Here is a 25,110-nt window from a genome sequence, read left to right as displayed (position 1 = left end):
CTCCCCCCCTCAAATAAATAAATAAATCTTCTGAAAATTCTGTTTGTGGTAGAACTCTTTTTTGTAATTCTGTCAAATGTAGATTTATTTTTAGTCTCTGTTGTCAGGTATAGACTATTACAAACTATTGGTGATTCTTCTCTTTGACTCTAATGTTTTTTGCTATAAAGTTTATTTTGCTAATCTTAAATGTGTTGGTAGATAGTTCCTTTTATGTGTCCATTTGGAGGATTTTTTGGATGAGATGTAAACTTAAATCAGTAAACTCTGAATAAAGCAGATTGCCCTTCATAATGTGAGTGGATTTCATCCAATCTCTTGCAGGCCTGAAAAGAATGAAAAGACTGGCAAGAGGGAATTCTTTGGCAGACTCCTTTCAGACTTGATCTGCACCATCTGCTCTAGTGGGTGTCCAGCCCCCTTGTCCACACTGCAGATTTTCAGCTGGACAGCTTCCATAATCACAGGTGCCAATATTGTGTAATAATCTCTATAAATGCACACACAGTTTTTTGATTCTGCTTCTCTGGAGCACCCGGGCTAATATATAACAATATTGGTTCTTTAAAATTTATTTGGTATGTCTTTTTTCCCATTTTTCTCTTGGCATGGTGGTCTCCTGTGAATGGTGGTCTTTTAGAAATAGCAAATAGTTATTTTGTTTTACATGTTTATTCAATCTAAGACTTCTGTTTTTTTAACCATTAAGTTTCCTCTTTTTATTTTCTGTGACTATGGCCATGGATGTATTTGGACTGATTCCTACTTTCCTATGTTTGTGTTTTGTTTTTACAATGATGTTCCTTGTTCTTTACTTTTTCCACCCCCTGCTCTCTTCCTGCTTTTTGTCAAATTGATAGTTTTCTTCTTTCAAATGGAGAAACTTAAGCTTTGGTATCTCCATTAGAACCAACTTCCAGGTAGAAAAAAATATTCAGAAGTAGAAAAAAAGAAAGCTAAAATGGGGCCACAGAAAAATCTGCCTATTTATTTATTTACTTAGAGAAGGAGGAGGGTGCAGAAAGGTAGATGGAGAAGTGAGAAAATCTTAAGCAGTCACCATGCCCAGTGCAGAGCCCCACATAGGGCTCCATCCCACAACCCTGAGATCATGACCTGAGGCAAAATCAAGAGTCTGATGCTTAACCAACTGAGCCATCCGGGTGCCCTGAACATTTCTATCTTTGTAGAAAATTCTATTGGACAGGAGGTGATAAGCTTGTAATAGGAATGTAGCTTCATACACCTTGGAGCCGAGACTCTGTATCATGTTGCAGAATTTAGACCTGATAATCCATAGCAACATTTTTTTTTGAAAGATTTTATTTATTCATGGGAGACACAGAGAGAGATAAAGACACAGAGGGAGAAGCAGGCTCCATGCAGGGAGCTTGACACAGGACTTGATCCCAGGAACCTGGGATTACAACCTGAGCCAAAGGCAGACGCTCAACCACTGAGCCACTCAGGTGTCCCTATAGCAGCGTTCTTCCAGTATCTTCTGCTCCTGTGGTGAACAGTGACCGGCATAGGGAGCAATGCCCACTATGGAGGCTGCTGGGCAATCCTGCCTCTGTACTCAGACGTTCAGGCTTGGTGCTCACAGGACGCTGGAAGTAATTTGTATGCACTAACAGCTTCGGGAGTGGTAGTGCTAACAGGGACAGAGATGTTAACTTCTCTACAGTAGTGGTCTTGACCTGAATGGAGGAAGAGAAAGGCTGAAGCATTTCCAGTTGAAGCCAGGTTGCAAAGGGTTGGGTATGACCCAGGCTGGGCTGTAGCATTTGGGATTCCTTTGGAACTTTGGCCTCCCAATCCTGTTGTTATTATTTTTTAAAGATTTTATTTATTTATTCATGAGACACACACAGAGAAAGGCAGAGACACAGGCAGAGGGAGAAGCAGGCTCCATGCAGGAAGCCCGATGTGGGACTTGATCCCAGAACTGGGATCACGCCCTGAGCCAAAGGCAGACGCTCAACCTCTGAGCCACCCAGGCGTCCCTCAATCCTGTTGTTAGACTGGTTTAGGTCTCATCTGAACCAACTAGTTAGAAGGTCTGCCCTGAGCCTGTTGCACTCCTGACAAAAGTGCCTAACAGTTGCAGTCTAGACTGAAGCTGATTTAGGTTGGTATTGGCAGGGAACACCATGCAGCTACCATGTGCCCCAGCATATTCTGGATGGGCAGGTGAGACTCTTTACTGCTCTCAGTCAGTCAACATACATCATCAGCACACAACTGCCCCTTTATTGCAGGAACAGCTTTGCCCCTTCCTTCCTTCCTTCCTTCCTCCTTCCTTCCCTTCCTTCCCTTTCTTTCTTGGAACAGCTTTGCTTCTTTGAAGAAGGTGAGAAAGTCCATGCTGTTTGCTTCTTTATTGCTTCAGCATCCAAGAAAATCCCTCCCTCAACGTTTCACTGTTAGAGGCGTAGCCGGGTTTGTATTTACCTGGATTGGATTCTTTCATGTTTCAGCTGCTCAAATTTCTGTTTTTCCCTTGGCTTGTGCTCAAGTTCTGTGCAGAGCTGACAAATATGATTTTCCCCCACTGATTTCCTCATAAGTCATTTCTTCCACCCTTGGTACTGTCAACTTTCTTTTTCTCTTTTTCATTTTTCTTTTTGTCTTTCTTTTTTCTTTCCTTTTTTTCTTTTTCTTTCCTTTTTCTCTTTCTTTCACTTTCTTTTTTCTTTCTTTCTTTTTATCTCTTCCTTCTTTTCTTTCTTTCTTTTCTTTCTTTCTTTCTTTCTTTCTTTCCTTCTTTCTTTCGTTCTTTCTTTCTTTTCTTTCTCTTTCTCTCTTTCTTTCTTCCCAACTCACAAAGTCAAAGTCTGCATTCCCCACCGGGATCTGCCATCACTTTGACACTTCAGCACTGTAGCAAAGAAACCACAATTCTCTTTCAGGATGTCATCATCTAGATCTTCCTTAAAGTGTCGTCTTCTGTGTGTCAGGTGATAAGCATGGGAGTCCAAGACACGAGATAGAGTGGTGCTTTGCCCTCACGAAGCTTTGCGTTTGTTTGAGTTTAATCTTAAGTTTGATGCACGAGAATAAGCTCTTTGGATAGTTTATGCATCTGGAAAACCAATGCACCCGCCTAGGATGGGGAAGGGGAAGGATGGATTCGAAGAACAACTGCGCAAAAGCCCAATCGGCGGTACGGGAGGGGGAGAGAACTGGAGGAAGCTGCTCGTCTGCAGCCCTGGAGGGCACAGCGAGCCCCGCCTGGAACTCGGGGGCTCGCGGGGCCCCGGCCTCGCCTCCCGCGCTCCGCGCTCCGCTCTCTCCCCGGCGTCCGCGCACCCAGCGTGGCTCCGCCTCCGGCGCGCGGGTCGGCGGGCTCTGAACTACAGTTCCCAGAAGGCCGTGCGAAGCCGGGAGGGAAGCGGCGGCGGCGGCGGCGGCAGGAAGCGCGCGGGCGGCGGCGGCGGCGAGTGGCCCGTCAGTGGTCGGTCCGGCAGCCCCCGGCCCTCCGCGCCCTCCCCCCGTTAGGCGGGGCGAGCCCGTGCCTCCGGCCGCCGAGCCGGCCCGGGGCGGGATGTAGGGCGCTGGGCGCGGAGGCCGCCGGCGCGGCGGGGTGGGCGCGGAGGGCGCGCCGAGGATGGAGAGAGCGATGGAGCAGCTCAACCGCCTGACGCGCTCGCTGCGCCGCGCGCGCACCGTGGAGCTGCCGGACGGTGAGCGGGGCGGGGGCGGGGGCGGCTGCCCCGCGCGGGGGACGCGCGCCTTCCGTGTCCTGGGGGGAGCCCGCGGCGGTTCCGGGCCTGCGGGCCTGCGGGCCGGAGAAGCGTCTCCCCGCGGTCGCCGTGCGGCTTGGCAAAGGGACACGACGGATACCGGTCGGGTGGCCGGGACCCGGGGTCGGGGAACGCGCGGCTGCGGGGCGCTGGACGGTCGTCGCTAGCTCGGGGTCCGGACGGTCACCGAAACACATTTTTTTTTTTTTTTAAACTTTAAGCTGCAGAGCGGGAATTAAGCCTTTCTTTTCTTTTCGGAAATGCAGAGCATTATTGTGTTTTGATATATATATATTTTTAAATTTTATTTATTTATTCATGAGAGACACAGAGACAGGCAGAGGGAGAAGCAGGCTCCGCGCAGGGAGCCCGACGTGGGACTCGATCCCCGGTCTCCCGGGTCACGCCCCGAGCTGAAGGCAGACGCTCAACCGCTGGGCCACCCGGGCTGCCCAAAGAAATGTTTATTTTATTACGTCTTTAAGGATTTTATTTATTTCTTCATGAGAGACACAGAGAGAGAGAGAGAGAGAGAGAGAGGCAGAGACACAGGCGGAGGGAGGAGCAGGCTCCGCGCAGGGAGCCCGACGCGGGACTCGATCCCGGGTCTCCGGGGTCACGACCTGAGCCGAAGGGAGGCGCTCAACCGCGGAGCCACCCCGGGTCCCCGTGTCCTGGTATTTTGACAATGAGTAGATCAATTAAAAGGGTGTCAGGTATGTACTCGTCCGTACTGGGGTGTGTGTGTGTGCGCGCATACACGCCTTGAAACGGTGCCTGCCTGCCTTCGTGCCTCATGGATTCGTCAGACGGAAGTGCAGGTTGGGGACCTTCCACAAAGAGGAGCAGGGCATGATCCCTGTAGCTGAGGAATTATAGTCCATCGTGCCAGGGTTTGTTTAGAACAGGTGAGAGAAGGCACTAGCTCTAAAAGGAGGTGAGGAAGCCGTTTTTGTTCGCAGCCTCACGAAATCCCCCGTGTGAGTGGCGGCGGGAGACGGCGGTGCTGCCCTTTGGTTCTGTAGGCCCAGTGAGAGAAGGGTTCGCGGGTTATGGCTGGTGATTTTTTTTTTTTTTTAAATACATTGTGTTAGTGTATCTTTCTTTCTTTCTTTCTTTTTTTTTTTTTTTTAAAGATTTTATTTATTCTGTGAGAGACACAAAGAGACGCAGAGACGCAGGCAGAGGGAGAAGCAGGCTCCATGCGGGACTCGATCCTGGGTCTCCAGGATCACGCCCCGGGCCCAAGGCGGCGCTAAACCGTCTGCCCTTCATTCTTCAAAACTTTCTTTGAACTGCCGCTGGAGAGGTGATTTGCAGGTTATAGGAGGCCTTGGGAGAGAGTCATCAAATAAATGTGGGACTGGGAACTTTGGGGATAATTTTCATGAAAAATTTACCCCCTGGTCTCTACTTTGGATTAAGAACAGGGATGGTTTGTGTGACTTTCTGAAAAGTGATTTTCTCCTTGGTGCTTTGCTGGTGTGAAGTAGTTGACCGAAAATAGTGATTTTAGTAACTGAACTTGCAGCTTGAACGTCTGCTTTCAATATTTTCTTTGCAGTTTTTACGTTTGAGTCCGTTTGGTGCGTGCTGGCCTCACTCGTTTTCCACAAATTATGGGTGTAGGTTGGTGAAGACCACAGGATGCAGTTTCATTGACTTGGCAGTTGTGTTGCTTAGTTTAAATCCCACTATTTTTTACACAAATATGATTTAGAAGACTTTGATAATGTTTCCTGGTCCTAAAAATATATATTTTCATTGTAGAAAATTTCAGGAAGAAATAAAAATTTAGAAATCTGTTATTCTATCATTCAGTAATAGACAGGTGTTAGTATTTTATGTCTATTTTTTCTCTTTGTCTACCAAATTAAGATCATACTGCATATAGTTTTTTATTTTGCTTTTAGAAAACATCACTTTTTTATTTTTTTAAAGATTTTATTTATTTTTTCAGGAGAAACAGAGGAGAGAGAGAGAGAGAGGCAAAGACACAGGCAGAGGGAGAAGCAGGCTCCATGCAGGGAGCCCCATGTGGGACTCGATCCCTGGTCTCCAGGGAGGGTCACACCCTGGGCTGAAGGCACCCGCTAAACCGCGGAGCCACCGGGGCTGCCCAGAAAACCATCACTTTTAAAAAAACATCTTTAAATATGCCAGATGACCCTGCAGCATTTCATACGATAATGTAACAAATACTGGATTTGATTTTTTTTTTTTTTTTTTTTGGATAATTTTATGAGGAGCAGCTTTGTAGTTTTTAAGACTTAGTCTTCTAAGTTTTTCTTTAGGATTCATAAGTGGAAGAAAAATTACAGATCTAATTATGTCAACATTTTTAAAGCTCTGAGTATCGGCCTCTCTACTTATTAGAAAGTTCCACCAACAGTCTTGAGAGTCTCCAGAAACTAGAGTAGTAAATAAAAATGAAACATTTTCCCACATTGCTAGGCAAAAGTGGCATTTTGCTTCCCTTTGTTTTTCTTTCATTATAATGGATTTGCTCATCTTGTCTTTGTCCCTAAGTTTTGTTTTTTGTTTTTTTTAAGATTTTATTTATTCATTCATGAGAGACACACAGAGGCAGAGACAGGCAGAGGGAGACACAGTCTCCCTACAGGGAGCCCGATGTGGGACTCGATCTTAGGACCCCCAGGATCACACCCTTAGCTAAAGGCTGACACTCAACCACTGAACCACCCAGGCATCCCTGTCCCTAATTCTGATGGATCTTTCTTTCTGAATGCTTTGAGATTGGCTCTTTCAAGTATGTATGTATATATTATAAAAAAATCTAGCTATAAAACTCCAGCTTGTTGGGCTTTCATTTTAAAGACTGCATGGAAGTTCTGAGGTCTCTCTAAATTTAGAACATAATGAGATATTTATTTTGCCATGTTATAATTCAGTGATTATCATCTAATTGGAACACATTAGAATGTTATTTAATCAGCTTTTATTCTAAAATTAACTTTGTTGCATAGGATTAAACCTCAGATTTGATTTACTGAATTGGATTCTGGTAGAACACATTCGTGTTTCTTTGGTTGGCTGTTTCTTTTGCTGTGCAGAAGCTTTTTATCTTGATTAAGTCCCAATAATTCATTTTTGTTTTTGTTTCCTTTGCCTTTATAGATGTATCCTTTTTTTTTTTTTTAAGATTTTATTTATTTACTCATGAGAGACAGAGAGAGAGAGACAGAGGCAGAGACACAAGCAGAGGGAGAAGCAGGCTCCATGCAAGGGAACCTGATGTGGGACTCAGTCCCGGGACTCCAGGATCACACCCTGGGCGGAAGGCAGGCGCTCAACCACTGAGCCACCCAGGGATCCCTTTATAGATGTATCTTGCAAGAAGTTGCTGTGGCCAGGTTGCCTGTGTTCTTCTCTAGGATTCTGATGGATTCTTGTCTCACATTTAGATCTTTCATCCGTTTTGGGTTTATCTTTGTGTATGGTGTAAGAGAATGCTCTAGTTTCATTCTTCTGCATGTGGATGTCCAATTTTCCCAGCACCATTTATTGAAGAGACTGTCTTTTTTCAGTAGATAGTTTTTCCTGCTTTGTCAAATATTAGTTGACCATAGAGTTGAGGGTCCACTTCTGGATTCTCTATTCTGTTCCATTGATCTCTGTGTCTGTTTTTGTGCCAGAACCACACTGTCTTGATGACCACAGCTTTCTGGTACAACCTGAAATCTGGCATTGTGATGCCCCCAGCTATGGTTTTCTTTCTTAATATTCCCCTGGCTGTTCGGGGTCTTTTCTGATTCCACACAAATCTTAAGGTGATTTGTTCCAACTCTTTGAAGAAAGTCCATGGTATTTTGATAGGGATTGCATTAAATGTGTAAATTGCCCTGGGTAACATTGACATTTTCACAATATTAATTCTGCCAATCCATGAGCATGGAATATTTTTCCATCTCTTTGTGTCTTCCTCAATTTCTTTCAGAAGTGTTTTATAGCTTTTAGGGTATAGATTCTTTACTTCTTTGGTTAGGTTTATTCCTAGGTATCTTATGCTTTTGGATGCAATTGTGAGTGGGATTGACTCCTTAATTTCTCTTTCTGCAGTCTCATTGTCAGTGTATAGAAATGCCACTGATTTCTGGACATTGATTTTGTATCCTGCCACACTGCCGAATTGCTGTGGGATGTGATTTTTAATGGGATTTTAAAAAATTGGTTTATATTGTCAATTATGTGGAAAAAGTAGTGTTAAGTTACTGATTTTAACGGTAAATGTAGCTTGTTTTGTAAAATAATAGAACTTGAGCCCATATTAGCGTATGTTTGAATGCTGATTAGGGTTTTTTAAAAAAATTGCTCCCATTTGATGGTTTAAAGAAAAATAGTATATAACATAATGAATCAAAGCTCCTTGTTTAAAGTTTTCCTTTTAGTTGTAGAGTTCTGGAACTTCATCAACTAATCAAAAGTGGGCAACACTGAAAATCTGAAAAAGTGAGAGATTAAACGTTTTTTATCACTCTGAGAACTTCAGTTATATACCTAGTTCTTAAGGTGTCTTCCTGAGTGTGGAGAAGGAAGCAGGTGACAACAAATTTTATTCTGTTCTTCCATAATATACTGTTTCCTGAATAGTCTCCTTTTAGGATCATAGTTATGGTTATATTTATTTCCTCATACCATTTAGTGTATGTGAGCTATGTTTTTACAAAGTTATATGTGACTTAAAAAAGTGAGATCTAGGGATCCCTGGGTGGCACAGTGGTTTAGCGCCTGCCTTTGGCCCAGGGTGCGATCCTGGAGACCCGGGATCGAATCCCACGTCGGGCTCCCGGTGTATGGAGCCTGCTTCTCCCTCTGCCTATGTCTCTGCCTCTCTCTCTCTGTGTGTGACTATCATATATATATATATATATATATATATAAAAGTGAGATCTAGGGACACCTGGGTGGCTCAGCGGTTGAGCATCTGCCTTTAGCTCAGGACCCGATCCTGGGGATCCTGGGATCCAGTCCCTCATCAGGCTCCCTGCAGGGAACCTACTTCTCCCTCTGCCTATGTCTCTGCCTCTCTCTGGGTCTCTCATGAATAAATAAAGAAAATCTTTAAAAAAAGGGAGATCTATATCTAAATTTTGTCTAAATAAACACCCTATAAATAAAACCCATGTGAACCTTATAAAACTTTTGCTCATTTAATATTATGTACTAACTCGATTTATAAGTTTAAATTAAAAATAAGGGTACTTCCTTTTTATGACTTTGTTTATTATGGAGCAACTTAATGAAATTGTCATGGTTTGGAAGTTCAGATGTTTAATGAGGTGTGTATCATTTGAGAGATAAAGAATGTTGCCATGCCCAGGGAGGCTTAGTGCAGTAGTTTTCAACTCTTGGCTGTGACTCACTGGTAGTTAATGAGAACAATTTATTGCAGTCAGCATTAAAAAAAAAAAATAGAAGAGAATAAAACAAATTAGAGTGTACTGCATATAAAGGACTAAGTATTGTATTATAAACCTTTTGGTTACTTTATGTAGTGCACTGTAAGATTTTTATTGTGTGGGCCCTGGGATCAGCCACATTTGAATTCAAGCTTAACCACTTAATGCCACTATTGTGCAGCTTGTTACTTAGTGCTCAGTTTTTTCATTTATAAAATGGAGATAGTAATAGTACCTACCTTATAAGGTGATTGTGAGGATAAAAGAGATGATGCACATAAAGTGTTTAGAGAAATGCCTTTTAGATAATGATTTAAACATGTGGGCTGTTAGGACTAGGATTTTTTGGGGGGTAGTTTTTGTTTGTTTTGTAGTGAAAGAGTTGTGTCTGCATGCTGAACTTGTATATAGTCATGACTAGGACTAAATTGCTTTTCATGGATATACTTACAAATAGTGAAATAATGAAAAAACTTGAAGAAATGGTGATAACTTTTTTCCTTCTCTCTGGTATATATTTCTTCAGTTTGTATTTCAGAATATGCAAACTGCTTTTTTCAAACATAATTACAATACTATTGTTGGAGCCAACGCAAATGACAGTAATTTTTATTATCATTAAATACCCACTCCCTACGGAGCTTTTGTCTCTCAGAAACATCCTCTTACAGTTGGATCAGTACCCAAAGTCCACACCTTATACTTGGTTGATCATGTCTTAAGACTCTTTTAATGATAACAATTACCTTTTTTTTTTTTAAATATTTTATTTATTTATTCATGAGAGACACAGATAGAAAGGCAGAGACACAGGCAGAGAAAGGAGAAGCAGGCTCCCTGCAGGGAGCCCGATGTGGGACTCGATCCCAGAACCCCAGGATCATGCCCTGGGCCAAAGGCAGATGCTCAACCACTGAGCCACCCAGGCGTCCCAACAATTACCCTTTTATCTTCTTTTGTTAAAACTTTTTATTTTTAAGTAATTTAAGACTTACAGAAAAGTTGCGTAAATAGTACAGAATTCCCATGCATCCTTCTCCCAACTTCCCATAATTTTCCCATCTTGCATAACCATAGTACGGTTATCAAAACTAAGGAATTAACATTGGTGTAATACTATTAACTGCATTACAGGCTTTATTAGAATCTCACAAGTTTTCTCACTAATGTCCTTTTTCTATTTTAGCATCCAATTGATAACATCACGTTTCATTTAGTTGACCCTGTTTCTTTACCCTCCCCAAACTGCAATGGTTCTTCAGTCTTTTCTTGTATTTCATGGCCTTGAGACTTTTTAAGGGGACTGCTCGGGCATTTTGTGAAATTTCCCTTAATTTGGGTTTGTCTGATGTTTTTTCATGATGTTCTGTGCTATGTGGATCATATCAGAGGCCACATGACATTACATGATATCAGTGTATATTATATCTGGTGATGTTACCCTTTATCAATTGATGAAGGTGATCTGCTGGTTTCTCCACTGTGGTCAGTATTTTGGGGAGATACTTTGATGCTATGCAAATACTCTTTTTCTTCCTGAAACTTTAATTTTAGCATTGGCACTAATGTTTTGAGTATCAGAGTTACTTCTCTGTAAATGACTTATAAAAGATCATAAACCTCTAAAATGCATTGAGTTGAGAAATGATCATTAGTAACATATAAAAAATCCAAACAAAGCTGAATTTACGTAAGTATAGTCTCATATCATAGATATTGTTGACTTTTAACCTTTTCTTTTAGGTCATATATCTGTGAATTAATTCTATAAAAGATATAAGTTACAATGTTAATAGTGTAAAGTAACAGGGAAAACTAAGACTTTAATGCTGTTCCATAAAAGTTTGTAAAATAACTTCCTTTGTTATAATATTGGCAAGAAGCAAGTACTATGTATATTTAAGGTTTTAAAATTATTTTACCATATATATCTATTATGCCCTTATACGTAAAAATTCCCCAAAACTACATGTAAGCCTGATAAATCATGAAGTTGATAAACACTTTTCTGGAAGTAAAAGAAATTTCTGTTGTTAAAGCTACAGAAAATATCAGGCCTCTAATTTTCCCCATCAAATCTGGAAGCAAAGCACTTTGGTGATGATGTAAAGCAACCTAGCATTAGGATAGGAAATTCTGCATTGTTGCAAATTTTGCAGTACCTCTGGTATCCTGCACTATCTTTTATCTCCTTCCACCTCTTCTCATCTTTTATACGAAATTAGGAAAACTCTAAGGTGGTTTTAAGTATTACCCTTTGGGAAAAAATAGGACAAATTATTTTTCTGTTTTTTGTTTAGTTTTTGTTTTGTTTTGTTTTTTACTCAGATAATGAAACTGCTGTTTATACATTAATGCCAATGGTTATGGCTGATCAACACAGGTAAGTGTCTATTTCGAATTTATACTCTTTGTATAAATATACAGGACAGGGGTGCCTGGGTGGCTCAGTTAAGTGTGCAGACTCTTGCTTTCAGGTCAGATCTTGATCTCCGGGTTGTGAGTTCAAGCCCTGTGTTAGGCTCCACAGGGAGCCTACTTTTAAAAAAAGAAACGAATAAAAGCGCTCCTCAAAAAACAAAACAAAACACCAAAACCCAAGAGAAATACATTTATCTATGTTGTGTACACATACATATACACACACAAACACACACACAGTTTGGACACAGATGTTGTCCTGGGACACATTATTTAACCTCTCTTATAGTTTACTGCCTGTGAAATAAAAGCCAAAGTTTTCCAAGATCCATATCAATTGTAAAATTCTTTGGTAAGAGATTTTCTAATGAATTATCAGATATTAAGTCAGGTATTTTGTTGGTCATTGATGATTTATTGCAAAAGGTTGGGGCTGATGGACAGCTTACTTCCCTAATGTTCTATTTTGATGTTCTTTTTATTGATGTAGTGTGGACACTTTTTTTACAGGGTGCATATGCGATACAGTTATCTGGCTGGATGATGAGATGTTTATACTTCTAGCAGGCTGCTCCGCTGTAGTTAGCCAGTGGATAGTTGGTATAATAAGAAAGTGACAAGGAATCTATTTTGAAACAAGTTTAAAATATAAGTAATTTTTTGCTTTAAACTTCCTGTGTGATACAACTAAAACATGTTTAAATCTGATTTTTCTTATTTGGCCGAAATTAATATACGTAGGCTATACTTTTTGCAGGGGGAGCAGCCATCCCAACTCTCTTTGTTCCTCAAGAATCTAGGGAGAACTGAAGCCAACTTAAGTATCTTCAGAGCAGATGATAATATAGATCAGCAGATGAGGAAACCTTTAACATCAGTTTATAGGTCAGTGCAGTTGTTTTTTGGATGAAACTGTGCTGGCTACCATGCTGTGCTCAGAAAACGGTGCTTTGTTTTTTGGTTGATGTGGGACAGAACTTTTTGGATCATTGGTTAGAGTAACTAAAGGGAGATAGACTTGAGTTTCTATGTTTTATAAACTTTTTTTAATGTATCGACTCATTAATTTTCTTTTGGCTTAGGTCTGTTTCTGAGCTACTATCAAATTCAAAGTTTGATGTCAATTATGCATTTGGACGTGTGAAAAGAAGCTTGCTTCACATTGCAGCAAAGTAAGAAGAAAGATTTTTGAATTAAAATCTGGTCTAGCACAGTGATCAGTAAGCTTTGGGCCAGTGTTGTCCCACAAGAGGTATGGGAATAGATGAGAACAGACTGCTGAATGGTTCATTATTCTATTGAGAGCATAGTGTGCTGTGTTTGCATCCTTTCTCTAGATATTGTTAACTTTACGATCAGATTCAAGTCTCACATCTACTGTTTTAACTTGCTCTAGATCAGATCAGTAGGTTTGTCTTTCCTGGATGTACTTAATAAAGGGTACATTCACTGAAATTTTTCTTTTATCCTACCAGTATGAAATTTTACATGTTAACTGCACATGAAGCCATTGGCTTTATATTTTTTAGTTAGGTGTGAGAATGATTTTTACCCATAATCTCTCAGTATGTACTTAACCAATTAGTTGATATCTAACTTCCTTTCAGGACTTAGATATATGTTAAAATTAATTTTTCATAATAAATTTGGCTTCTGTAAAGCCAAAGAATTGAGAGTACTATTTGTTTTTTTATGTATTAATACTTTATATGAACATCTCAAATACTTCATAGCTTTCATAGTAGAATGTATCTTCTTGAAAGTAGAGGAATATGCTATTTTTTTTTTTTTGGAATATGCTATTTGTGACAGAAGTTAAATCAAATTGTAGATTAATAATGGACCTCAAAAATAATATGTTTAGTAGAGCTTTTTTGTTTTTTTAATTAAGGTATTTCAACTATGGCTGTTTGTTGAATGTATCTAAACTTTTTAATATTGTTTTAGTTGTGGATCGGTGGAATGCTTGGTCCTGCTATTAAAGAAAGGAGCAAATCCTAACTATCAAGATATTTCAGGATGTACACCCCTTCATTTGGCAGCTAGAAATGGGTAAATATTTTGTCTTCTTGAGTAGCTTAAGTTGTTATTATCAGTGATGACTGACGGTATTCAAGGCACTCTTGATTGTTGATTTTTTTTGACCAATATTTGCCTTGGGAAGAAATTTGTGGGTCATTACATTCAATTTTGAAATAATTATCATATTTATTTAATTGTTTACTAATATTTTTTCTTGAAAATATACTTGTTTGTTTTACTTGTATCATAATGATACTTTGTTTCTGAGAAGTATCATTGTCACCTCTTTGTTTTGATGTTCTTTTTCCTGCTCATTTTTTTTCCTCATCTAATTCCTGGTCTTATTTTCCACATTGCTTTTCAGTTAACTTTATTAATGGAATTAAAGACAGTGAATATATTATACCCAGCTTATTTATAACTTTGAGAATGAGCTATACTATAGTAAGCTTTCTAAATAAGAGTAGCTTACTCCTTTCAGTGCCAAAACTTATTTTTCCTTTTAATTATAACATGAGGTTTTCTAAATAAATAATTTGTTTACTACCCTTGCTTTTGAATTTTCTTAGTAAATTTTTCCCCCTTATAAAAGTATTTCCAAAATGTAAATATATTTTTGCCTTTTCTTGATTGCTCTGGTCTTCATTATGAACATCTTCATGTTATTGTTTGCTGTTTTTTTTTTTTTTTTTTTTTTAAGATTTATTCATTTGAGAAAGAAAGAAAGAGCACCTGAGAGAGTGGCAGGCAGGGGCAGAGGGAGAGAATCTCAAGCAGATTTCCTGTTGAACATGGGGCCCGATGACATGGGCTCTGTCTCGGGAGCCTGAGATGTTGATCTGAGCTGAAACCAAGAATCAGACGTTTAACCTACTGAACTTCCCAGGCACCCCCATTGTATGCTATTTTATACCCTACTACACTTCTTAAGACTTTCTTTCTCCCCCCTTTTTTTTTTTTTTGAGAATTTCAGATGTCACATCTCTGTGTCTGCCTCTACTTACCACTATTTTTATGTCTTAAGATTCTGTTGAACTGAGGGGCGCCTGGGTGGCTCAGTCGGTTAAGCATCTTGACTCTTGATTTCAGCTCAGATTGTGATCACAGAGTCCTGGTTTTGAGCCCCACATTGGGCTCTGAGCTCAGTGGGGAGTCTGCTTGAGATTCTCTCTTTCCCCCCCTCTGTACCTCCCCCTGCTCTTGTGCTCATGTGCTCTCTCTTTCTCTCTCGCAAATAAATACATATTAAAAAAAAATTGTGTTGGATTGAGAAACCATACCAAATGGCTGGAATTCTGTTTGAAATGAAAAAGTAGTTTTTGACTCAGGGCTTGAAGAACTTATATTTATAAATATGTTTCAAATGCTTATAAAACTTCCATATAGAAGCATATTCCTGGGGTACCTGGGTGGCTCAGTTGGTTAAGCTTCCACCTCTTGATTTTGGCTAAGGTCATGGTCTCAGGGTTGAGATCCAGGGCTGTGTCATGCTCTGTGCTGGGCATGGAGTGTGCTTAAGATTCGCTTTCTCCCTCTTCCTTTGTCTCTAACCCCCCCCCCCAAAAAAGGTATATTCCTATGTGTCTCTTTTTTGAATTACTCTTTTTTTTTAAAGATTTTATTTATTTAGTTGATTCCCATGTGTCTCTTTTTTGATTACTCTTTTTTAAGATTTTATTTATTTGAGGGAGAGGATGTGTGTGTGTACACGAGCTGGGGGAGGGGGACAGCATGGCAGAGGGAGTGGGAAAAGCAGATTCCCTGCTGTACAGGAAGCCAGATATGAGGCTCAATCCCAGGACCCTGAGAACATGACCTGAGCTGAAGGCACACACTTAACCAACTGAGCCACTCAGGCGCCCCCCCCTTTTTTTGATTACTTTTTTAAAAAATTTTTTTATTTATTTATGATAGTCACAGAGAGAGAAAGAGAGGCAGAGACATAGGCAGAGGGAGAAGCAGGCTCCATACACCGGGAGCCTGATGTGGGATTCGATCCCGGGTCTCCAGGATTGCGCCCTGGGCCAAAGGCAGGCGCCAAACCGCTGCGCCACCCAGGGATCCCTTTTTTTGATTACTTTTGAAGATATTTTTGTTTCCTGTTTGACTTGGAATTCTTGGTAATTGAGATAGATGCCTACCTGAGATAGTTATGGGGCTAAAATTGTGCACTGTGTCATTCTGAGACCAAATTTTTACATAAAAGGATTAAAGTGGAGCCAAAAGCATAAGAATCCTAGTGATATCTAGATTGGACAGAAGAAGGCATACTCCTTTGATCCAGTTCTGATTGGATCTGGTCTGATCCAGTTCTTGATTTAGCATGTGAACTAGTTGTCCACTGTTCTGATAGGTAACAAGGTAACAACATGCTGATTAAACAACTTTTTAAATAATAATGAGCACACTGGTTATGTTTGTAGGGTGTTAAACCCAATGTCATAGATTTGGTCAAATTCATTCCTTTCTGAATTGATCTCCAATCTGGATACATTATCCCAAGTATTGGTAGGATAGTGACAAAGCTTTTTCAAAAAATTACACATAGAAAAATACCTTATTACTCTATCTCAGCAACTATAAGTGAAAGGAGGGATCAGTGTACAGCTGGGGTAAAATGCCTACTGCCATTTTGGTCAGAGACTTAAGTCATTTAGGAGACCATAACTTTTTTTTTTTTTTTTTCTCGTAGCTTTGTTGAGGTACAACCAACAAAATTGCAAGATTTTTAAAGTGTACATCATTATGATTTGATAGACCTATATACATTGTGAAAGGATTCCTTTCATTTGCTATCCATCACTGTCACCTTAACACATTTTTCTTTGGGTGGGGGATGTGAGAATGTTTAAGTTGGAGACTGTTACATTTAAAGATGAAGAAATATGACCGAAATCACTTGATCACATGGTAACGCAATGAAGAGAAAAGGAATAAAAAGAGTTTGTAACTCTAACATAACATCCAATTTGGATACCTTTCTGTTTCTGTAAAGATTAATATTGATATTCAATACTTGACTATTTTAGTTTTTATTATTGGGTGCCTTGTACAAACTTAGAGTTGCTCCATAAATGTTTGCTGAGTGGTTTTGAGTACATATTACTTCCTGTAGCTTCTGATGTTTTCAGAAGTAGCTTTTTATTCTAATTTTTTTATGAGTTCAGATTTGTCTAGAGGGAAGCAAAAGTCATAGGGGAGTTCTGCCCCTTTTGCTTGTCCATGAGTTTTTGGTAGTTTTTTGTTTTGTTCCTCAGTTATTGTTTGATGAGTAGTGTAATTCTCTTGGCCTGCTTTAGCATTCCTCTCTTTAACCATTAGTGCTGGGTGCATTGGTACTGAATTGCCCTCCTTTCCAGTGGAAGACCCATTAAGCTACCACAGAGCACTAGGATGATTTGCTCCTGTGTCATTTGGGTTACCATAAGCTTCCTATAATTGTGCAATATCTGGGCAGGAAAATAGTTGCTTCCTGTACAGGAGGATTTAGTGTTTCTCATGATTAAATGAGATTGTTAGAAGAGAAGACTTTACAGTTGTGTATTTTTAGGCTGGCTGAATGTTGTTCAAATTTGAAACATGATTTTTTTCTTTATTTTTTGGGGCTAGGTTGTGACCTCATAAAGGGTGGAGCCCATGTGTTAATATTTTAGCTCTAAATCTTGGCAAAATAGTGCCCATTTAGATTGTTTTGACATACTGAGATTCTCTAAAGTAGCAATAATGTGGGGCGCCTGGGTGGCTCCGTCGGTTAAGCATCTGCCTTCAACTCAGGTCATGATTCCAGAGTCTTGGTTAGGCTTGAGCGCTGTGTTGGGTTCTCTGCTCAGTGGGGAGCCTGCTTTCTCCCTCTCCCTTTGCTTCTGCCTGCCACTCTGCCTACTTGTGCTCTATCTCTTTCTCTCTCTGTCAAATAAATAAAATTTTGAAAGAGTAGCAATAATGATTGTTAAATGATAAAAAACGATATATTTCTCTGTCTTTTGCAGTTCATTTTTGGGATGAGGAGCATTGTTGCTTTACCTCAGCAATCTCCCCAAGTACCCCTCTAGGACTATTTATTTGGCCCATTCCCAACGGAGTGTTTATTTTGGCAATAGGCCAGTGGCCTAAGACAGCTTTTAAGGAGGTTTTTGAAATTCAGCAATACGGATATAGGCACACACATATATATCTTAAACAATGTATTCATTTTAATAGGGCTGTCTGGTCTGTTGTCTCAGGATTATTGAAGGTTTATATCCTAAAGTTCAGAACAGTGTATTAGATAAACTTTGTAAATGTTTAGTCAGAACTTTTTCTTTCTTTTCTTATTATGCTGATTTTAAATGATGTTTAATTTCATTTCGGATACAAAACCCAAAGCTAGAAAAGTAATTTGTTCTCTTTTTAAAAAATTTATTCAGTTATTAAAAATTTTAGCTGTTAACTTAAAAAATAGAATAATTAATAGTCAATAAAGTTTTATTGAGAGCAGCTAACTATGCTCAGTACTGAGTTTATTAAAGAAATATACAATTCGTGGCATGAAGAAATTTGTGATCTAATTGAGTAAATAGTAATATATGCTATCTATTCTTATATATGTTATATACAGTACTATATATGTAGTATACCCATATATTAATACTGTATATATACTATATGTACCACACAGTACATAATATGTTATTACATATACAGAGTTACATATTTTTTATACTTATAACTGTTTACTCAGCGAAATCATGAACTTCTTCATGCCATGGATTATATCTTGCTTCCTTAATTTAGTACTGAGTATAGTCAAGCATATATGTGTGTGTGTATAAAATGTATATCATAAATATATATATGTATAGTGTGTGTATCACTTGCAGTTTCTGAAGCATGGTTTTTCATTATTTAATGAAGCAGACAGACATTGAGATGAATATTGAGTAGTGAGTAGGAATGGATCAGCCTAAAAGGAAACATTGTGAGCACAATGAAATGGATAGGCAATTTACAAGGGGGCAAAGGACTTGAACAGACTACTCCAAAGATGATCTACAAATAGCCAGTATGAACATGAATAGATGCTCAATCTCAATATAAATAATCATTGGGGAAACGCAAATCAGAACTACAACGAGATACCAACACAGTCTCATTAGTATGGTTATCTTTTTTTTTTTTTTTTAGTATGGTTATCAAAAAGCAGAAAACGACAAGTGTTGGCAAGGATGTAGAGAAAATGGAGCCCTTCCACATTGTTGGTGGGAGTGTAAAATGGTACACTGAAAAACAATTTTTGATGGGTCATCAAAAAATTGAAAATAGAATTAATGTATGATCCAACAATCCCCCTTCTTGGTGTATACCCAATAAAATTGAAAGGAGGGTCTTGAAGAAATATTTGTACACCCTTATTCATAGCAGCATTATTTACAATAGCTAAAACAAGCAATTGAAGTGTCCATTGATATATGAATAGATAAGCAAAATGTGTGTGTGTGTGTGTGTATATCTATATATATATATAATGGAATATTATTCAGCCTTAAGGAAGGAAATTCTGATGTATGCTACAACATGGATGAACCTTGAGGACATTATGCTAAGTGAAATAAGCCAATCACAAAAGGATAAACACTGTAAGATTCCAATTTTATGAGGTACTTAGATAAATTGTAGAGACAGAAAGTAGAATGGTGGTTGCCAGAAGCCAAGGGGAGAGGAAATTGAAAATTACTGTTTAATGGGTATAGAGTTTCAGTTTTGCAAGATGAAAAGAGTTTTATGGATGGATGATGGTAATGCTTGCACAGTAATATGAATGTACTTAATACCACTGAACTGTACCCTTGAAAATGGTTAAAATGACAAATTTTATGTTCTGTGTATTTTACCGCAGTAAAAATTATCAAAAAGAGAAATGAAATAGGGTAGGAGGATGGATAGATATGCACTTCATTAATTCTGTAGTTATGTTTTTATAACTCATCTAAGTATTAACTTTTAAGTATTTTGCAATCAAGAATGTAGGATACTACAGCATTGAGACATTTTGCTATATCCATTCCCCTTCCACCTGACTTACATTGTCTTATCTTTCTTTTTTAAAAAAATTTTATTTATTTACTCATGACAGAGAGAGAGAGAGAGAGAGAAAGGCAGGGAGAGACATAGGCAGAGAGAGAAGCAGGCTCCATGCAGAGAGCCTGACGTGAGACTTGATCCCGGGACTCCAGGATCACACCCTCACACCCTGGGCCCAAGGCAGGCGCTCTACCGCTGAGCCACCCAGGTGTTCCATGTCTTATGTCTTATATTTCTTTTTTTTTTTTTATAAGATTTTATTTATTCATGAGATACAGAGAGAGAGAGAGGCAGAGACACAGGCAGAGGGAGAAGCAGGCTCCATGCAGGGAGCCCCATGTGGGACCGATCCCGGGTCTCCAGGATCTTGCTCTGGGCTGAAGGTGGCGCTAAACTGCTGAGTCACCCAGGCTGCCCCCATGTCTTATATTTCTAAGGAAGATTACTATTCCAAGTATTTAGTCAACACTAGAAATTTCTTGGCATTTTGAATGATGAATTTGTCCTAATGACATGAAAACCTCTCATTGTGCCTTTTCTTTATCCTATTATTTTGAATTATAGAATTGATTTTTCATTTTATTTCAAATGTTATAGCATTTGTTTAAAAACCTACAGATGGATACTTGCCAGCAACTAATGTTGATTGTAGTCAGTATTTCAGTAAAATAATTGTCATTTGCTTATTTTTCTCATACCGGTTATCTGTGTCTCTTTTCTTTTCAGGCAGAAGAAATGCATGAGTAAATTATTAGAATACAGTGCTGATGTCAACATTTGTAATAATGAAGGCCTTACAGCAGTAAGTGCTAAGACTTTTATCTGAGAGTTTTAAAATACTTCTTAGAAAATAATATTGAAGGTGAAGTAATGCAAAGGGCGGTACAAGTGTTTCTGCAAGTTACTTCTTTGTCCAGAAAGATTTGAGGCTTAGTTCTGTGCTGTATTTATTAAGAGAAGTTATGGTTTCACTGTGTTTTTCCTTTCTCTTTTTTGTTTGTGACCTTTCATTTATTTTGAAGACTTATTCCTCTAGCTTTTGTCACTGACTTTTCAGGGGATTTTTAAGGAGCATTTCTGCTGTGTTATGAGTTCATTAAAGGAGAGCTATTTTTTATTACATTCTTTAAAATTATTTTAATAGGTACATTTTAGGAAAATTGGATGGCTAGGCAGAAAGGAAAAAAAGTAATGAATGGAATGATCACTCACTGTATCCTCTGCACTCAGAGATAATCACTGTTAATATTTTGGTCTGTATCCTTCAGACTTGTATCTTACCTAACCTAGTATTTTTATCCATTTTGCTGTGTCACTTTTTGTTCAAAAATAAGTTAATATATTTTTGATCCATATAGATGTTATTTGGAGGTGTGTGGGACCTTTCTGAAAAGATTGTTAAAATCCACACATTTAAAAAAATTTATTTATTATTTTTTGTTTGGTTTGGTTTATTTTTATTTTAATTCTAGTATAGTTAATATACAGTGTTATTTCAGTTTCTGATGTATAGTGTGGTGATTCATCAGTTCTGTACCTGAAATCTAAAAATTTTAATCATTGTCATTATTTAATGGAGCATTATTCATTTTAGAAGTAGAGATAAATTATGATTATTGAGAAATTGTTTTGAAGTTGTAATGAATGTCAAATTTTTTTTTGAATGTCAAATTTTATATATTAAGTTCTACCTTCCTGTTTGTGAGGTGATGTATGTATTGAATGGATGATGAGAATCCTTTTCCGGTGTCTATCAGTATGTTGTATACTTCAAATATTCTACAATTTTGTCAGTTATAACTCAATAAAGCTGAAAATTTTTTTTAAGTTTTTAATTTTAACTCCAGTGTAGTTAGAATACAGTGTTTCTTAGTTTCAAGTGTACTCTATAGTAATTCAGCAATTATATACATTATTCATTGCTCATCATGATAAGTGTACTCTTAATCCCCTTCATCTATTTCACCCATCACCCCCAGCTGCCTTCCCTTTGGTAACCATCAGTGTGTTCTCTGTAGTTGAGTCAGTTTCTTGATTTGAAAAAAAAATTTTTTTTTAATCTTTTTTGGTAGAATTTATAGATTCTGAATCATTTAATTTGTAAATAAAGAAGAGTATAATTTACATACCATGTCAGTTTTCAGGATTTTCTTTTTTTTTTTTTTTTAAGGTTTTTTTATTTTATTTTATTTATTTATTCATGACAGTCACAGAGAGAGAGGCAGAGACACAGGCATAGGGAGAAGCAGGCTCCATGCACCGGGAGCCTGACATGGGATTCGATCCTGGGTCTCCAGGATCGCGCCCCGGGCCAAAGGCAGGCGCCAAACCGCTGCGCCACCCAGGGATCCCAGTTTTCAGGATTTTCTGTTAAAAACATTTTGAAGGTAGAGGGTGGTAGAGCATTAAAATACAGCTTCCCTAAGATTTGCTTTATTCTGTGAGTGACTTTCTAAAGATAAAGAATAAGCTCAGTCATGATAATTATTTGGAATCCACAATTCCTGTGCTAGTCTAGATTTTGTTATGTAATTAACAAGATAATGCCACTGACTCTAAAAAGAAAAACTATAGTCTTGATATCTACAAGATGCTTAGCTACTCCTGAGGATTATAAAACTATGGAACTTACATAGACCTGTCCTTAGGACACTCTTTAGTATAGGCAAGATAAGATGTTCAATATTAACATAATTTGTTTAATCACATACATTTTTATCTGCTAATTTCTCTTTTACTCCTGAATTTTAAGGGAAGTAGAGTAGAAAAGTTTTAAAAATCAAATTTTTACCTAAAATATTAATGCACATATTTAAAGAGTCAAGATATTCTAACAACGCTTGTTAGAGAAAAATAGTCTCTATACTCTTTCTGCCTGGGACCAACCTTGGTGTTTTCTCCTATGGCCCTGACTGGTATAGTGTGTTTCCTGCTCTTGAAAACTGTTGTGTCCACAAAGCATGATTCCACCTGGTCCCAGACCACCATGATGGGATTAATTCAGCAGCTGAGCCCATCAGCTGAGGGAAGGTGGGATGGTGAAAATGTGTTGCTGAAGAACTGAATAATTGCCACCAAACACGTGGGACAGTAAAGCCAGTGGCTCCTGAGTTGGAAGAAAACTTGAGTGAGGAGCCAGGAGCCCCAGGATTTTTCTTACAGAAGGAGAGAACTGTTGACAAGCATGCATTCTAGGCTGCTTACCCTCACAAAGGACTCCTCATATTTCTTCCTTCATTTGTTCTTTCAACAGGAATTTCTTGAATACTTACTATGTGTTAGGCACTTTGTTGTTGTGGGATAGAGCCATGAATATGACTGATTGGTCCTTGTTGTCCCCAAAATTCTAAGGAAGACAGGAAAGTTTGTTTTTTTCCTTCCAAGTTTTTATTTAAGTTCAAGTTAACATATAGTGTGGTATTGGTTTCGGGAGTAGAACTTAGTGATTCATTGCTTACATACAACATCCAGTGCTCATCACAAGTGCCTTCCTCAGGGGCGTTTGGGTGGCTCAGTTGGTTGAGCATCTGCCTTCAGCTCAGGTCATGATCCCATGGGATCCCTGAGCAGGGAGCCTGCTTCTTCCTCTCCTTTGCCTACTGCGCCCCCTACAAAAAAAGTTCTCTCCTTAAAGCCCATCATCCATTTAGACAATCCTCCCATGTAACAACCCTCTTGTTTTTTTTTTTTTTTTTTAATTTTATTTATTTATGATAGGCACACAGTGAGAGAGAGAGAGAGAGAGGCAGAGACACAGGCAGAGGGAGAAGCAGGCTCCATGCACCGGGAGCCCGACGTGGGATTTGATCCCGGGTCTCCAGGATCGTGCCCCGGGCCAAAGGCAGGCGCTAAACCGCTGCGCCACCCAGGGATCCCTTGTTTGTTCTTTATAATTAAGAGTTTTTTATGATATGCCTCCCTCCATGTTTTTATCTTATTTTTCTTTAGAAGAAGACTGGAAAATTACCAGGCAGTGGTAATACTGTAATGAATATCAAGATAGGAGAAGGAGATGCTATGGAAGTCCTTGCAGAGCTCCGATCCTCACCTAGGGCATTGGAAGTGGTATCCCAGGGACATATCACATGAGTTGAGGCCAGAAAGACAAACAGAAGTTAGACTGGTGAAAGTGGTGGTAGTAGGCTTGGGAGAGGAGGGGAGGAAGAGAATTTTGGCTCTACAGAATAGATTTGGTGAAGGCTTGGAGATGAAAGAGAGTGTGTTACATTAGAGTGGTGAGCTTAACTGGTGTTCAGGTACATGGAGACTTCCCAAAGATCTTTGGCATGAATAGTTATGGGGATCAGTTTCCAGATCTTTAGCTTCTATATGTGCTTTTTCCTCAGATGATATGCTCAAGAACATCCTGCAGTAGAGAGCCTGCCCTTTCCACCTTCACCTTCAAAATCACTGTCCTAGTACTTTTTAAATAAAGTACATTTTATGCTCATCCATCCTGAATATTATTAAGGCACATTGTCAAGGATGGCCTGGGATAGTGGCAAACAAAAGAACAAGCCAAAGGATTGGTGTCTGCAAAGGCTCTGTCATTCAGCACCATAAACCATAAAATCATGGCAGGATTTTGTAGATTTTGCCTTGCCTTGTACATATTGCTGTTAGGGGTGAGGTAATTAGACTTAAGTTGGTTTGTTCTGAACCCAGCAAAATTATAAAAAAAGTGAAGCAATAGGAGTGATAGGATATTTGATTATGCTACCTCTATCATCCACCCACTACTGTCAGAGAATTCATTGCCTCTAACAGAGGTTTACAAGAACAAAGCAAAAAAAAAAAAAAAAAAAAATCAGTTAAACATACTAACGGCGATGTTAATTTATTTTACCCAGTTGCAAAATCAGGGTGAGACATGTATCTTACCTATCTCAGGACAAGGGAGGAAATAGGCAGTGACTGCTAATGGTACTGGGTTTCTTTCTGGGGAAATGAAAATGTCCTATAATTGATTGTGGAGATGATTGACAACTGTGAATATACCAAAACCCACTAAGGTGTGTACTTTAAATAGATGGATTGTATGGGATGTGAATTGTATGACATTATACCTCAAATAAATATACATGTATATTGTGACACTCCCCCCAGAAAAGGAAATACTCTCTTGACTTAGCTCTCCAGGCTCTATAAACTTCTAACTTTGTATTAGCTCTTCTCAGCTATTTTAATGGATGTAAACATTTTGTTTCCTCACATCTGAATAACATGCTACTATTATTTTTTGGTTTTTCAGTTTTAGGCATCACCAGTTGACTTTATGGAAGATAAGGTTATTTGCTCTCTTTTTCAGCTCCATTTCCCTTATCCCATCATGTACAAGCACATTTCCCTCACACCTTTCCAATATAATTGTAATTTTAATTAGATCATGTTTCAGTATTTTAATTTTTTGTTTATATACATACTATTCATAGGCCAAATAG

The 25,110-nt window shown here is 38.8% G+C and overlaps 1 protein-coding gene across 8 annotated transcripts in view; it reads left to right on the top strand.

Annotated features, from left to right (window-relative positions):
• The first annotated feature begins 3,420 nt into the window (after positions 1 to 3,420).
• Positions 3,421 to 25,110, top strand: part of HACE1 (HECT domain and ankyrin repeat containing E3 ubiquitin protein ligase 1) — a 107,046-nt gene continuing 85,356 nt past the window's right edge. For 4 of the 8 annotated variants that reach the window (XM_072738088.1, XM_072738087.1, XM_072738086.1 and 1 more), the window contains exons 1-5: positions 3,421 to 3,686; positions 11,495 to 11,549; positions 12,670 to 12,759; positions 13,535 to 13,639; positions 20,396 to 20,471. In XM_072738088.1, the coding sequence (XP_072594189.1) occupies positions 3,611 to 3,686; positions 11,495 to 11,549; positions 12,670 to 12,759; positions 13,535 to 13,639; positions 20,396 to 20,471 (402 nt within the window). In that variant the 5' untranslated portion in view covers positions 3,421 to 3,610. The other 4 variants (XM_026005757.2, XM_026005760.2, XM_026005756.2 and 1 more) reach the window with 4 other exon arrangements.

The sequence above is a fragment of the Vulpes vulpes genome, chromosome 1 (assembly GCF_048418805.1).
Source record: "Vulpes vulpes isolate BD-2025 chromosome 1, VulVul3, whole genome shotgun sequence".
Taxonomy (NCBI): Eukaryota; Metazoa; Chordata; class Mammalia; order Carnivora; family Canidae; genus Vulpes; species Vulpes vulpes.
Note: the sequence above shows the minus strand (reverse complement) of the source record. Positions and strands in the feature narration are given on the sequence as shown.